At 37.9% G+C, this 17,029-nt stretch overlaps 1 protein-coding gene across 2 annotated transcripts in view; it reads right to left on the reverse strand.

Moving 5' to 3' along the window:
- The window catches only part of ANAPC4 (anaphase promoting complex subunit 4), a 34,737-nt gene extending 17,717 nt beyond the window's left edge, over positions 1-17,020 (reverse strand). Inside the window, exons 1-16 of one of the 2 annotated variants that reach the window (XM_072945574.1) lie at positions 16,893-17,020; positions 16,636-16,774; positions 13,726-13,831; positions 11,939-12,071; positions 10,377-10,451; positions 10,214-10,240; positions 10,075-10,119; positions 9,357-9,441; positions 8,620-8,724; positions 7,257-7,340; positions 6,048-6,134; positions 5,594-5,658; positions 4,794-4,836; positions 4,603-4,679; positions 3,029-3,129; positions 2,891-2,942 (exon numbers count right to left, since the gene is read on the reverse strand). In XM_072945574.1, the coding sequence (XP_072801675.1) occupies positions 2,891-2,942; positions 3,029-3,129; positions 4,603-4,679; positions 4,794-4,836; positions 5,594-5,658; positions 6,048-6,134; positions 7,257-7,340; positions 8,620-8,724; positions 9,357-9,441; positions 10,075-10,119; positions 10,214-10,240; positions 10,377-10,451; positions 11,939-12,071; positions 13,726-13,831; positions 16,636-16,764 (1,214 nt within the window). In that variant the 5' untranslated portion in view covers positions 16,765-16,774; positions 16,893-17,020. The remainder of the gene's footprint in view (positions 1-2,890; positions 2,943-3,028; positions 3,130-4,602; positions 4,680-4,793; positions 4,837-5,593; positions 5,659-6,047; positions 6,135-7,256; positions 7,341-8,619; positions 8,725-9,356; positions 9,442-10,074; positions 10,120-10,213; positions 10,241-10,376; positions 10,452-11,938; positions 12,072-13,725; positions 13,832-16,635; positions 16,775-16,892) is intronic. The other variant, XM_072945580.1, reaches the window with a different exon arrangement.
- Positions 17,021-17,029: the final 9 nt, after the last annotated feature.

Genomic DNA, 17,029 nt, shown 5'->3' on the forward strand with positions numbered 1-17,029 from the left:
CTCCCTCTTGTATCCTCTTGCTGTAGCCATCTCCCTTCTCTTTGCCATCTCAACTGTTCCCCTTCTAGAAGAACATTCTCATCATATATAAACATGCTCTAATTTCTCCCAGTGTAAAAAGAAAGAAAAATCCAACAACTATTTCTAACTGCTGGCCATTCCCTTTATGGCAAAACAAGAGACTACGTCCGTTTTCTTTGCAATTGTTTTCTTTTTGCATCATATCTGCTCCCATGATTCCACAAAAGTGTCTCTTACCAAGGTCACCAATCATCTATTCTGATAATATTCCTACAATCTATTCCATTCTTGGTCCTCACCTTACTTGACTCAGCAGCATTAGACAACCAATCTCTCACTCCTTTTTGCAACACTTCCTTCACTCAGCCTGCAGGACACTCACTCCCTGGTCTTTCTGCCTCTCCAGGTTCTTTCACTAGTGCCCCATCAACCCCATTTCTAAATGCTGGAAAGCCCATCGCTCAGTCCTCAGATCTTTCCTCTAAGCACACTCTACCTCACCCAGGCTCATGGCTTCAAGTAACAGCCATATGCTGATGGCTCCTAAATTTACATTTCCAGCCTGGACCCCTCATTTGATTGTCTCATACAATCAACAATGTGCTAGACAGCTCCACCAGGGTACCTAACATGTTTCAAATTTAATATGCCTAATACACTAATCAGGTGATCAAAATTAACATCAGTAAGAAAAGGTAGAAGAACATTGTTGCCTCTGGATGTGATACCTTGAGAAGGCCACTCCCCCAATTATGTAGTATTTTGGCCAAGGATGCATAACCTGAATCTAACCAAGAAAAGTATCAGATAAACCAAATTGAGGAACATAAAATACACATATACTTCTATATACTCTCCAAGTCTTCCCCACTTCAGTAAATGTCAGTTCTACTCTTCAAGATGCTCAGGACCTAAATTCATAATTATCCATGACTCTCTTATTTTACCGTCAACACAGTCATTCAGCATATCTTGTTATTTCTACTTTTAAAATATATCCAGGCTCTCACTTCAGATTCTGACCACCATTTTCTCCTGGCTTCTGCCCTTGTCCTCATATAATCTATTCTCAACACCAAGTAAATTTAACAAGAGGGATCTTTTTAAACCTAAGTCATATCCTGTCACTCCACTGCCCGTAAGTCCCTAGAGCTTCTTATTATACCCTGAGTAAAAGCCAAAGTCCTTACAACTGCCTACAGGCCCTACATAACCTGGCCCATCCTCCATGACGTCTCTCAATTCATCCCCTACCTCTCACACTGTCCTTTAATTCACTTTAGCTATAGTGACTCCTTGAGGTCCCTCAAATTTGCCAGGCATGTTCCAAACTCAAGGCCTTTGTACTTGCTGTCTCCTTTGCCTCCAAATATCGACAGGGTTCACTCCCTCCTCCCTCTCCAACATCACCTTCTCAGTAAGGCCTTCCCTGACCAAAAAACTGTACCCCCTACCCCCAGCTTGCCCTAGATCCTCTTCCCCAATTGGTTTTTCCCACTTCTACTTAACACTATCTGACTTGTTATATATTTTAATTATTCATTTCTTTGTTGACTGTCTCATCATGTTAGAATATAATATCTATGAAGGCAAGATTTTTAAAATCAGTTTTGTTCACTGCTATGCCATTAGCAATTAGAATAGTGTTTAAAACACAGTTAAATGCTCAGTGTGTGTAATGAATGATAGTGTTGGATAATTAAGTCAAGAAAATTTTGCAGGAAACAGAAAACAGAAAGATATTTTTAAAATGAGAGAAAAAAATAAGAGACGTAGAAGATCAAGTCTAATATTTGACCAACTAGATTCTAGAACAAAAATCTAGTTTAAAAAAAGGGGAGTAAGAGGATATTATCAAAATACTAATACAACAGAATTCAGGTCAAAATGGCATTTTCTTATTATCAGCATAATAAATGAAAAAACCCCCATTTAAAACATTACTATGAAATTTCAATATATAAAGGTTAAAGAATAAAGCTTTTCAAGATGAGAAAGAAAAAAAAACACACAAAGGGATGAAAATCAGAAGCAGGAGAACTTCCATCACAACAAGGTCAGAATACAATAGAGCAATGCTTTCAAGTTCTATGAGAAGATGAATTCCCCTTCACAACCAATGCCCAGTCAAAACCATGAATTAAGTGTAAAGGTAGGAGAAAAGACACATAAGGACACAGAAAGCTTACCCTTAACACATCTGTTTTCTAAAGGATAAACGTCCTTTCTTTACTGAAGGATGTTTTCCAGCAAACGTTAAAATGAACCAAGAAATAGAGATCCTGGAAGTCTGAATCTAACCCAAGAAAGCAGTGAAGAAAATGCCTAGACGGCGGGGCTGGCATGAGAGCTGGAACCAATGCACAGGCTGGAGCAGGGGGACGGAGGCTAAGAAGGAGGCACCAGGGATAGGGGGAAGTCCACGGATACAATACTACCCTTGAGACAGAGAAAGAACCTAAGGATGTGGAAAAGCCAGACAATGCAAGGAAGAAAGAAAGCAAATAGTCTAGGAAAAAACATAGAGAATAACTTCAAAGAATTGATAAGTAAAAGAAATGCAGTACAATCATATAATTTAGAAATAAGTAAGAGGCCTAAAGAACTAAAAAGAAACAGTTACACCATTAAAAGGATTCCCTCTGGAGAGCAGGCCTGGAGTGAGGGCGGCTGAGACAGGAGAAGGCCACTTTAATTTAGGAAACTCACTATGCTAAGGCTTGTTTTAGCTATGTAAAGGTATAATTTTGATAAAAACTTAAAAATTCATTTTAAGAAAATCGTGACAATTTGCTAGGTTTCTTTATAAGTAAAAAGTAAAATACTCTCAAATCAGTGATTGCAATATTCAAGCATTCCCAATACTTACTGAAGAAGTTCATTTGCCTTGAGTATGAAAGAACCCACTGCAGTAATAGCATCTAAAAGGAAGCAAATAAACACAAATATCACCTGTCAAATAAGTAAAGTGGGCTCAATGCATTCTACTGAGGAATTAAATTACTACCTTCAATCCCTGCAGCATCAAGTCCAAGAGGTTCATATTTTTGCTTCCATGAAGCCATTCCTTTCAGTTCACTCAAATGGTATAATAAAGACTCTGAGCCACTAACAAAAACAGAGCAGAAATAAATTAGTATCATCACCATCATCACAGCAGCAGACAGCTACTAGCTTGGTTAAATATTTCTAGGTTTTCAGAAATAAAAACTGAAAGTAACTAATTTTCTATGAGAAATAATTATTTCTCAAAATTATTTCTCAAAACTAGCAGAATCATTTTGTTGTCATGACTACTGAGATGAATACATGATCACAAGATTAAATTTTGTAAGATCAAATTATGTTTCACAGTTAGTCCTGGCACTTTTAAGGTAATCATATGGTCATCTTGTTCATCCAACAGCTGTGTATTTAACATTCAACAGATACTTAACTCCAACTTTAGGTCAGGCACTACGCTAGATACTGGGGACATAATGATGAACAAAATGAAAGGGTGCTCATGACACTGACAGTCTCATGGGGAAGATAGTCATAACCACACAATCAGACAGTATATCATCCCAACTACCCTAAGTGCCTTAAAGGAAACACACCAGGTGCAGGTATAACAGAACGTGATCTAATCTGGGGATTAGAGAAGGCTTCTCTGAGTAAGTGATATCCAAGCTGAGAGCTGGAGAAAGCAAGTGAAGAACAAGGTGGGAGTGTTCCAGAAGGCAAGACGGATGTACACAAGCCCTGGGCAGGAGAAAAATATGTCAAGTTTGAGAAGGCCACCAGTGTGGGTAAAGCAGAGAGGCAGGTGTGCTGCAGGCCATCCAAAGGTCTTGGTCCTAAGAAATGGGAAGGCACTGGAAGTTTTTAAATAAGAGTAACATGATCAGATCTACTATGGAGAATACATTTGAGGGACACAATGTGGACTGGAGGAGATCAGGCCAGAGGGACACTGATGGAAGGGGGATATGATGTAGTAAGGGCCAGGGGTCTCAGCATAAAGAGATTTATCAAAATTTAAGTCAAACACTGAACAGCTACCTGCAAACTTCTTCACTGAGGTAGGCTGGCTAGAAACAGCATGAGACTTGAAGAGCTGAGGCAGTCCTGGCTTTGACACTAAATAACTTTGGCCAGCCATATGACTATTCTGAATTTCAGTTTGTGTACAATGAGGATAATCATAACCAACATCTTGCCAAGGAGCTAAATGCAAAAATATATAACATACTTTTATATAACATGTACAACGATATACAAACACTTCATTTCACTGCTCAAAAAAGGTTGTATGCCCTATTCAAGTTATACTTCACGGCTGTCTGGGTGAGAAAAAAGCCCAGACAGGACCCAGGGTAGTTGAAAAGTTGTTGAAAAGTTATTTCATAAAGCAGAATTATCTGTATTGATTCTTTAAATCTGCAGCACTCCAAGGTTCCCCTCAAATGCTAATGCAGCAATTTTAGCTGGAAGAGGCTCAAAAAGAGAGTGTTAAATGACCAAAAGAAGGCTGCAGAAAGAAAACAAATGCCAAGTACACGTAGATGCAATATCAAAAAACTCTACATCCCTTCATACCTCTGTAAGTGACTTATAACCAATTTTTGTATACTGGAGTATGATGACTCTATAGACTGGCCAAGCTTTTTTAAGCCCTGATTAAAAGAAAAAATACATATTTAGCATACAAGTAAGATACTGTATGGCATTCTAAAAAAAATTAAGAATGTGTTCACAGCCATTTAAATACAAAGATATTTTAACTGCACCTTTACTGTTAGCTGGTTCATTAAGAGGGTCTGAAGTTCAGCACTAGAATGAAAAAGAAAATATTTTCAGTCTTTTCTACTCAAAATCTGAATCCATCACTTAAAATGCTTAAATTTCAAAGTACAAAAAAAATTTTTTAAACAAAATAAACAAAAAGAAATAGCCCAAGAAAAACTAAGACTTTGTTGCACTCACAAAGGAATGGACAGAAACAGGAAACAACAAAGTCCAGGAGCAGATCAAAGTAAATATGAGGATATAACACTAGATTCTAAAATGGTATTTCAGATCAGTAAGGAGAAGGTGTAATACTCAACAAATTACATTGGGCAATTATCTAAACATTTAGAAATAAAGAAGTTAGTCTTCCACAGCATATAACCAAATAAATCATATCTGGAACATGCAAATGGAATAAAAATATAAATCACAAAAAACCTCTAAAAGAAGATATAGACCTCTGAACACTCTCTCTTAAGGTGAGAAAGGTCTTTCTAAGAATAGCACTAAGGCAAATATTATAAAGGAAAATACTGACTTGGCTATATAAAGTTTTTTATTTTTTACACATTTGAAAAGTACGTAATATGTATACACATATTATACATACACACAAAATGATCACACTTACATAAAAATAAATGTTAATAAAAAAGCCTAGAAAGACATATACTACTCTTTTGTTTTTTGTGCACCAGAATGTTCTATTTTTTCTTTCACAATGAACATGAATTGTTTTTGAAATAAATTACCTTAACAAGAGAAGGAAAAGCATAAGTACCTAATATGAGTTTATTACCTTGCTTTCCCCCACAACAGCAAGTCCATGAATTCATCTTGCACTGACGTGGTTGTGTTCTTTTCCTAGAGAAAGACAGGTAAAGTCATGATATATAGTGTTTAAATTGTAAGCATTTTTATTCAAAAATTACATGAACACAACTCCCTTTCTTGCCCTTAACCTCCCCTCAAATGCATGTTTAAACTGATTATCTGAATTGCAGTTACTGAAAAACAGTCAGCTCTTCCAACACCTGTCAATTCCCCAAGCCCTAACAGCTCCATCTCACAATCCTAGAAGAGAGCCCTCTCTCCCTCTGAGATGATAGTTTGAGGTCAGAGCAAGCCATCTGAAAGAAATCATGGTCTGAGCCTTTTACATCTCAGACCAATTTTCCTTATGTACGTCATGAGGTAAATAAGGACGTCATGCAGTCTTTAACTCCTTCCGCAGGGAACTTCAGTTACGTTACCTGCACAAACTTGGTGAGACGAGAATCCATCTGCATCAGTATTTCTTCCCAGGCTTCACACATACATGTCAGTGACAAATTTATATACTATTAACAAGAAGAAAAAGATATTAAAGTGGCAAAAAATATTTAAATCAATATGCTAAGTAAATAATACATGCTTCCTACTGTCAACCAACTCAAAGAAATCCAGAATTTACTTTCCATCACTTTTAACTCAGTTAAGCCTTAGAAAGAAAAGACCATAGCTAACACTTGAACTATCAAACATTCTTAAAGTTTTTATCCTACAAAACAGGTATTTTCTACTTTTTACACATAAGATGTATTTTATGTACATTAACTGTCAAAATGCTGGTTTGTTCAACCATTCAGTTTTCAAACAGTATCCTTTTAAAAAGATACTGATCTCCAGAAATCTTTGACATGAAGTACATAAGCGACTGTGGGTGGTCGCCTGAAAGAAGGCCCCAGTTCTTTGTAGCTCCTCTATCCAGACAAGGAGTCAATTTCTCCAGTCCTTTGATCTGAGCTGGCCTCGTGCCTTGGTATGACCAAAGCTGCTGAAATGACACTGAGCCCAAAGCTTCAAAAGGCTGTACACGCTTCCACCTGCACTCCTGACACGCCTGCCACCGTCACCACTCCATGAACAAGCCTGGTCCAGCCTGCTGGGTATGAGGAATGTGAAGCCCAAAGCCACTACAGCTAAGGAACACTTGGACCAGCCAGCTGGCCACCCATGCATGACCAAGCCCAGAGCAGCTGAATCTCACCAGAACAACAAAAACTTCCAGCTGAGCTCAGCTCAAACTGTCGACTGACTAACCTACAGAATCATGAGCTTATCTAGGGTGCGTTTATTACATACAAAAGGTAATTGATATGATGACTATTTTCCATAATACTTTATTTGCAATAAAACTTTTAAAATTCCAAAATGTTATTTTATTTATGAGAATGTTTAAGAAAGTTTAAACTATTTTTTCTTTTCCTTTTTTTTTTTTTTGGAGAAATAGAGATGGGTGGGAGTAGATTTTCAATTAAATTTCTTTTTCTTGCTCTAATGGACATTATAAAATTATTTACCAGACTAGACACCTCTACCACATACAGTTGGCTTTAAAAGGTAAGATTTTCAAGTTTTTATTTACAGAACATTAGAAACTTATAGCAAACATTCACATAAAATAAGCTAGAAATAAATACCTGTAAAAGAGCTGAAATGTGAGTAAACTTTCTGGCCATTCTAGTTACTTCAGGTAAGAAAGAGTACAACAGATTGGTTTCAAGCTGTAAAATCAAAATAATAAAGTGAGTCACAAGCAGACATGATTACTTCTTTTAAAGATAAATTAAGTCCCTCTCAGATCAAAAAAAAAAAGTCCTATAATTTAGAAGAGTCAAGGTCTAACTATATATCAGAAAGACTGTCAGAATTCTGATCCTTTTGAGCATAACAGTTTGGAGACTAACAAAATACAACCTGAGGATTTTCTAATCTGCAGTGTCTAACTGTGCACATATCACTTTCTCTAGGTTAGCAATCCCCTCTACATAGTTAGAATAAATGTAATAACCTATTTTGTAACACTACTATGAGGAATTATCTGTAAGAAACTTTAAAGGAATTATAGGCTACTGATAAATACAAGTTAAGTATCTATTACAAAGTCTACTATCTCAACAAAACTGTCATTAAAAGTATCTATTACAAATTTAAAAGAAATAGTGAATTGCTTTATTACAGCACCAAATGCAATCCTGGAAATCATATTTTCACAGAACCTTAAGATAAAGAGCTAACACGAACAACTGTCCAGCAAATATCAAAAAGTGAAGGGTTGTCTAACATTCTGAATACAGCAAACGTTGGAAGGCATCACACGCATCTTGCGTCTTTTGTCCTACTTTTGTTTAAGAGTTCATGCACACTTAGGCTAAGTGGCTGGGTTATTTAAGAACAGTTTCCAAACAGTTTCCACAATCTATAACACAAATAGCACACAGTAAGAAAGGTTTTCCCAACATTAAGTAATCATCTTACACAAGAGACAATGTGTTAGTTAAGAGCACCACTATGGAGCCAGACTGCCCAGCCTCACTTTCCAACTCTGTGACACCAACCATATTACAGTTTCTCTGTGCGCCCATTTACTCATCTATGACACGGAGATAATAACAGTACCTACCTATTGGGTTACTGTGAAGATTCAAATGAATTATTCTAAGTCACTCAGTATGTGGCACATATAGAATGATTAATATTAGCTTTTTTTTCCTTTTATTTGGGTCAGAGTCCTAAAAACACACCTGGTACAAAGATGAACTGGCACAGCAACGAAGTAATATGGTCATTAACAGACCATCAAAACACTGTTTTGGGGAAAATTATCACTGGAATAGTACGGTGTTTACTACAATAAGATTCTATATATAAGATGCTCCAAGTCGATTTTCTTGCTCTTTTGTTTTAATGACCATTAGAATCCAGTGATACGGATAATTAAAAACTATTAAACCTTTAAAAATATACATTTACTCTCTGCTGCTGTCAGGTTCCAATACTCACCTGAAAGTAGGAAACTTCTGAAGCACCACCAGCAGACACCTCTGTGACCACTGACAATGATTTCAAGTCACTTGACAGACATAATGCAAGACAAGTACCAACAATCTGTAAAACAGTTAAGTCCCCAGTGTATTTAGTATTATTGCTAGACCGCACCTACTTACAATACAGGAAGCAAGAATTCAGAGCTCTAAAAAGTAGAAACACACACGCCTGGCTCCTGCCATGCACGTGTAGCAGACGAAGGCATGTGTCCACTTCATTGCAAGGACAACACCCCCCCCAATATGGGGCTCAAATCAAATGCCGGAGAACCAACACATTCCACAGAGTCTACAATATTTTCTACTCCTTTAGGGAATGGTAAGAATAAGAAGAAAAAGCCATGGAGAAGGCCACAACTGAGCATCAGCTGGCTTCCAATGACTTTCATCACATTCCAATCACAAACTGTACCTCTTAAACACTACAAGGCCAGAAAAACATTAAATCATAATCAAGTGTATCATATCAATCTTTTTGTTAAGGAAAAAATGTGACTAATTCCACTAAGAGCCCCTGATCTTCACGGACATCATATCACTATTTCATCTTAGTAAGAAAATTATACTTTTAATATTAAAGAATAATTTCAATAACTGAAATTTTTTAAAAAGTAAAGTCTTATCCTTTTCCCATAAATCAGTCAGCTACTATATTCTAAGAGAAAAAATAGAAAATTTTAAAGAAAAACTTACCCCTGTGACCCGAGCAATTTTGAACATTCCATAAGCATAAAGCTCAATAAATCCAGCACTTCCTCCAAGGACAAGAATATTAAGCCTAATTTAAAATAATGCACAAGGTGAAGACAACAGAGAGGACAGAATTCTTAAACCAAGACCTGAGTTGTTCCTGCTCTCATATACTCTGCATGCTCAAGCTCCCTTGCAGGACAACTGAATCACCAAACAAACTCACCAAGACTCAATCACACTGAGCTTATTCCTTCTTTCAAAGGAAAAACATAAACTTTATCCAACCTAGAAAACATCAGTTTATAGTAAAATAAGAACATATTATTTTAATGATAACTGTATTTATATACTCTCAATAATAAAGCATCCCTTTTTCAGCTAACACAAAGCATCATCAGTTTTGATGCTAAATATATTAAATGGACTTAAAGAATTTGAATATTTAAATTTAAATTTTAGAAACTCTAGTACTTCATTCCTCCTTTACTTCTTAAAATAAAAGTACACCATAATATTAAACCAGACACAATCAAAAACCATACAATAAAGACAAGTAAATAACAGATATTATCTGCTTATTGTTCAGAGGTACTTGTCAGCAATGAAATAACATGACAAATAAAGAAACTGTCCTTGAAACTTTAGTCTAAAAACTGCCTCAAATATCAAGCATCAAATTTAAGAAAATTAGACTCATTAAGATATCTGCAAGACTTACCTGACGTCTCCCAAAAGCTTAATAATTTCATCAGAATTTTCTTCACTAAAATACAAAAATAAATTGGATTATCTTTCAACTATATATTTCAAGTAGTAAAAGATTATCTTACTTGAAAACAAAAAGGGTATTATCTTACCTAAATATTTTTGAGGTGTTGCTATAACTAGAGAAAAACAGAGATTAGGATAAAAAATATTCTTAACAGTTTTTAAAAACAGACGAGAAAATTGTTACATGTTAAAAGTAAAGAAAAGAAATCTGCAAGATTAATTCCAATGAAATTAAACTCTGATACTTACTTTTTTGGCAACGTAGGAAGCTTAGGTAAGAGAAGGTTTGATTCATCCTCAGCATTATAAAAAGATGTTAGAACACTAAAAAGGGGGAAACAAAACAAAACAAAAACAAGCATTATAAAAAAAAAAGATTTACTTTTTTTTCCATTGAAAAATACTAGTTTTTTTAAATGCCTGGTTGTATACATTTTACATTGCCAAGTAAACAGATGTAAAACAGTCACTGTAACTAACAAGAAATAGAAAACTGGAAATCATTTACTTAGAACTTTATTTCTGAAAAAAGTCAGTTTACATTTACAGAGACAAATCAACAATCTTCTTAGTATATGAAATGTATTCAAAAGTATTCAGTATCAGATACTGAGAATTTATGATTTCTTAACTCTCCTCTAAGAATTGACACTGAACATCTGAGTACCAGGAGTAATTTTAAAAAACACTGCAATTATTATATAATTTAATGATGGGTTCTATGGCTTACATATATCTGGAGATTTAACAACCCAGCAGGTACATAAGATGACACCATGTATTTTGAATAGTTTTATTTATTCCATTTCCGTTTTCAACTCTACCTCCAAATGTGGTTGAAAATAAATGAGTGAAAAGGAGAAAAAGTGGTGTCATGAGAGACCCTGGAATCCCCACATAACATTTCTGATTTCTCAGTAGAGAGTGTTAGAACACACTTGGAAGGCAACTGGGCAGGGACAGAAAGTCCGTGGTATACTCTGCTCCTCTAACCATCTATGAATTCACATGACCATTTGCCACCTTTGATTATTTGATGATGGATTAATCCCTGTTTTATCTACAGTGAATTCAAACCCCAGGCTAGATCTTTGTTATCCAATTCTGTATGGCCCCCCACTTAGGAAATCTGTGAATTAATAATCAGGATTTACAAATTCATTTTATATTTAACTTAAACCTTAATTAGAATAGAAAAGCTAATGTAAAGAAAATGATCACATTTCCTCAAAAAGAAACTTTATTTTCTATATTCACTAAACCCACTGATCTTTAGGCCACCTTTAACGCAAACCTGGCAAAATACTTGACATCGAAGACTAAGGCAAAATTACCTTCATGAAACAAGGAAACTATTGGGACCACGAACACAGAAAGAACCAGTTTAGCATCAAAACAGAATGCTCAATTCAGTACTTTTCATATTCTAAGAATGTTTACCAAGACACACAAAAAAACAAAGCTCCATATGAAATACATGCTGAAAAGGAAAACAGAACCTCAACTTGCTAATCAGTAATTTTAATTAATATTACTTGTACATATAAATCACTGCTTTAAACTACTAAAAATGACTGAAAAGAAAAATCTTGTCCATTCAGGCATTATTACTTCAATAAGAAAATAGATTTTCTCAGAAGAGAAAAAAGTCTAACAAAGCATTAAAAAATATTTTACCTCGATAAACTTAAAAACCGAAAGTTAAACGTAATGGACACATATCCAACACTCAGACACTCCTAAGTTTCCATTTTTAAAAAAAATCAAAATTTCACGACATCTGATTGTGACTACTGGAGCTTATTCTCTACCTGCTTTCTACAGTCACTTCCATCCAATGCATACAAGAAACTGGAGCCTCCACAGAAAAAGAGTGCAAACTTTCTGGTTTCTCCACATCACACAAAACAATTTTCTTGGTGTCAGCAAGAGCGAAGGCCAAAACTAGAATAAGAAAAAATAATTAAAACAAATTAGTGTAACATTCAAGAAAAATGGGTATTTCAATTCTCACCCAATTTTACTATTTTAAATACATCATAATCATAAAAATGATTTGACCTCTAAATTGTCCCTTTAAATAATTAAAAAACTAAAAGATAGTTATGTTGTTATTTATGCATTTTCAAAAGCGCAAACTTTCACGAGCGATCTACTACTTTCTCGTGTATTGTACTTAACATCTTGCATACCAAACTCTCTAGACAGGAACCTTGATGCCAAGCAGAAAACACAGAACAAGTATCAACAGATAGACAATGATATGGTATCACCAAGACATAGTGATCCCCATCGAAAAGTTAAAAAGTGATTCCATCTGCTTGCTTCTTGGAAGTTTTTTATTCCTTTTTTATTTCTAACCCTCCATGAACAGGGCCATCAAATATTGTTGGGTCTTCTTCCTTTCACTGTGGCTGAATCATCTAGCATAGTTTCTCTACGTAAGTTATTAACATCTTCCAAACATATCAATTTAAGAATTTCTAAATAGAGGGCTGTGAGTTTTACTGTATACCAACACATGCAACTTTGCTAGATATGAGGCAATCTAAGTCTCCTCTTCTTCAAAACAATTTAAAGCAATCTTGAAATAATCGTTACCAAGCAAAACTCTATTTTACTGTCCAAAAACAAGACTTTTTAATGATAAAAATATCATCTGCTTAAATACATTTTCACCCACAGTGACTTTCCATGATTTTTGAGATCCCGGTGCTTTTGGATGTATAGTGCAAGATCTCAAAATATTACTTACAGAAGTCCTCTAATTTTACACATACTATTTTTTTAAGTAAAAGACAAAACAAGAACTGAGCAAAATGAGTGTAAACAAAGAGTTGCCTGTAAGCGGTAGGCTTTCAGGGGATTTTTTACAGACTTACATTCATCTAGGAAAAAAGTAAGCAGTGAGAAGTACGTATTATTTTACAAAAACAATTCAGCTTTTTTTTTTAAAGCATCAAAGATACAGATGAACTTTCAGCTGTATGATTTACAGCACTTTCCTGTACTGACCAGATATGGACAACAGCTCAAATATCAATTGTCACTGCAGGGCAGCACATGGAAGAGCAGAGTTCAGTCCTCAGAGCCACCATGTAACAAGCCACAACATACAGGGCACCAGGAGGAGACAGAGTACACCGAAGCCGAAGGAAAGGGGTCAGAGCTGACAGTCCTTCCGGTGAGGGAAGCACACATGCAGAGAGAACACTCAGGAGCCACACTAAAACACATTTTTGGGAGAAAAGGGCCATGATGGCACTGAACGGACTAGTGAGTGGCAAATGAAGCCTGGGGCAAACAACAGGACAAGATAGGGAAAGAATGAAACCAAAGTTCCCACCAAATCTCTTTTTAGACTTATCTTTGCTAAGAAGTCAGATTTCATTTTAGAGATCCTTTTGCCAAAACACAAGAGAGTAGAATTAATCTGAGTTCTACGAAAACACTGTAAAGCATTTGAAAAAACAAAGTTTCCAAACTGGTATTTAAAATTCTAACATATAATAAATCAATTCTTTCTGGAAACAAGCTCTCTTTACAAAATACTCTTTCTGAAAAGCAAAAATGTATTTTTTAACAATACTATCATTACGTTTGCCATCTGGTCTCCAAGCCAGACAGGTCACTTCCTTTCCTGTATTTTCATTTGGTGGAAAACTCCAAACTCGATGAAAACTTGCAAGACGATGAAGTAAAACCTAAGACAAACCAGATATAATAGCAGAGAATTAAACATCCATTTCAAAAACAAAATAAACCTAGACACTCACTATAAAATTTTTAAAAATCATGTTGAGAACAATATTTAACTATCAGAACGAGTTAGAAGACAACAGTGTCTGAACGAACTTAACGTATTTCCAAAGAAATGGGTGAAACAAGGTCTAATTTAACTCTGTATCCTATACATTTTATCATTTATGTCAACAAGAGACTTATCTTTTAGAAAGGAATAAGGCTGCCCAAGAAGATGACAAAAAAAGAAATAAAGGACATCAAAAAAAAAGAAAAAGGTAGCTATATATAATCAAATAACACTAAACTTGGAATCAGCCAACTTGGGATCTAATTTCATCTGTGCCACTTACTGGCCATAGATCTTGGACAAGTCAGAGCCATTCTAAATTTCCATTTCCACACAGGTAAATTCTCAACTTGAAGGGTCAAGATGATGTCCCAGAGCTCCTAGTGCTTCAAAACTACACTGTCCCTACTCTGTCCTCTATACAATCATTGGAAATGGGATGAAAAGGCATCAGAACTGCCTGCGCTCCTGAAGATACCCCCATCCCTCCACACACACTCTGTCTCAGTTCCCCACACTCACGGCTGTAGCACTCCCTGCCTTATCTCACAGCATCCTTCATTCCTGGTTACAGGGAAGCCAGGACTCCCAAGGAACCGCTCACCATCCAGACTCCATGCTCTTTTCTGAGCCCATCTCTGCCTTTTCCTTACTTCTGAAACCCTTCCTCTGTGCCCTCTGGAATTCACAGTCAGGTATCACCAACATCCCCTGTATCTTCATTCTCTTCTCGCAAATGTGCTTCTCACTTGAGGACACCGCTTCTCTGCAGGATGCTTGTACAGTGGCCGTTTGCATGCCATGTCCCCAGTACCACTACTGGGCTAGAAGAGAAAGTAGGTTTCCTCCTTGATGCGTGATGTCATTTCTAGATGTTTTTCTTCTCTTCTTTAAAATCCTCTAACTCTAAATCATATGCAGTCAGACAATACCACCTGCCATCCCTCTTAACTGCAGTCACTCATAGACCCCTCGGCCATCCCCCTCCATTCCTGGGGGGTCTGGACTCCTGTCTGGCTCGCTCATGTTTCGCAACACTACTCATCGTCATTCTTGGTGATTTTAAGAGCTACAATGTCCTGACTTTTTGGTTCTCAACTATGTCTCCTTCAATGATCACATCTTCTGCCTCACCTTGGTCACTCCCAGGGTCATGCCTGTGACCTTGTCATTACCAAAAACTCCAGATGATCCCATAATCTTAACTTCCAAACCTCCCACTTCCCATCACCACTTGTATCTTTCCTGTTCATCCCTACTGATACCCAACTTCAACTCTTCAACCTCATCAAAACATACAATCTATTCATTCCACCACCTATTCATTGTCCCTCACACCACACATGCCCTCACTTTCCTTCTTTATCAGGTTGGAGTCCGAAGTTCATCATTACAATCATTCCTCTTGCATACAACTTCAACTCCCGTGCATCTCTCTTGCTTTGTCACACTTTGGCACAACAACCCCGGTTAAACCCAACCAAGCCTGCCTGCACTCACACAAGTGAACAGAAGAGACACAACCATGCTCATTAGTTTCCTTTAAACTACAAGACCACTAAACTCATGGGGCTCTTAATACTGACCAACAATCCTATTAGGTTTCGTTAGTCCACTTGCCTTGTCAGCTTCTTCATATCTCTCTTTTCTCCTCCATCCTCCATCCTCCCTCCTAAATAACGCCCTTTCTTCACTGGGAAAACAGAGGCAACACGTGCCCACAATTACATCCACCCATCTGACCACACTGATGCATCAGTTCTCTCCCTTCCCTCCTACTGCTGTGGCTATAGTACCTGGACTTCTGCCTAGAGCCACCACGGAGTTCCAAAGTACCTTGGCAGTGGAGGCAGAGTAGATTTTACAGCAGGCCCTGAGAAAGCAGACATCAATACCCTGGCAACGAGGTCAGGACAGTCAACACGGCTTTGAAGGCTGCTAAGTTTCACTTGCTGCTAAGTTCTTTTACCACCTAGTTCCCAAGCTTAGTCAAGCTGGGTCACACAATGCAGCTCTCACCTGGCCAGATAACTCTCATGAAACCTGGCAAAAGGCCACAGGAGCAAAGATGCACAGGTGAAGGTTTCCTTGCAAAATGGCTGTCAGGTAATTAAAAACACTCAGCAGAAAGTTAGGTACAACCGGGTTACACTTGATGGCGGGTAATCTAATGTGAACTAGAAGTGCTAACTAACAACACTACCCACACTGCATCAGGAACCCAGTGAAGCATCACTCCTTGTTTAATTTAAAGGTGTCAACAGGAGGTGGCTCTCCAGCCTGGTACAAAACTTGGACAAAAGAATACAGATTCTCAGACATATCCTCTGTGGCAGCTACATGCATGCATATTCGCAGCTCAGGTCTGACCACAGCTCATCTTTCTTCTGCCTAAACTCTAAGTAAACTTAGGGGAGAGTCTGTGGACCTAGTACTATGTCTAACTCAAGAATGACACATCATGAGCCTTTTAAAAGCCCATTTAACAAATAAATGACTAAAAGAGTGTGTGGGATGCAGGACTGTGTAACTGAGTTCAGCTGCGTGAGAACTGTTGTTTTGACCATAAGATTTGGGCAATGGGCGTATAAACGACCTTTTCCGTCTGGTTCAGCGGGACTGGAAGGGACGGGCGGGTAGACAGGTGGCGCCCACAGCAGTGGAAACCGAGGCCGGGCTACGCGCCGGCTCACTCACCTCGCCCGCAGTGTTGGCCAAAGCAATGAGATCCCGCTTGGGTGACCAGACCAGGAAAATGATCTCCTGCGGCAGCTGCTTCTCTCCCACGACCCGGAAGGACGGGAAACAAGTCGGGAAACGCAACATGGGGGCGGCCCTGCAATGACACCCCAGTCGGAGGCCGGCAGGGACCCCCTGGGCCGCCCGGCCCTGGCCGGGTGCCGCTCCCGTCTCTGCCCCTGGCCCTTCCCGGAGAGCCCGGACAGCGGCGGTACCTGCGAGCTGCCCCACGGCAGCCGACGCGACCCGGGAAGCCTCTACCTGTCTCGCAGCCCCGGAGCGCGCGCTGCAGCCTCCCCGCCGCCGCGCCGTCGCCGCCGCGCGCTCCGGGCACTTCCGGTTCCCGGGCTTC

Source organism: Vicugna pacos, chromosome 2 (assembly GCF_048564905.1).
Source record: "Vicugna pacos chromosome 2, VicPac4, whole genome shotgun sequence".
NCBI lineage: Eukaryota > Metazoa > Chordata > Mammalia > Artiodactyla > Camelidae > Vicugna > Vicugna pacos.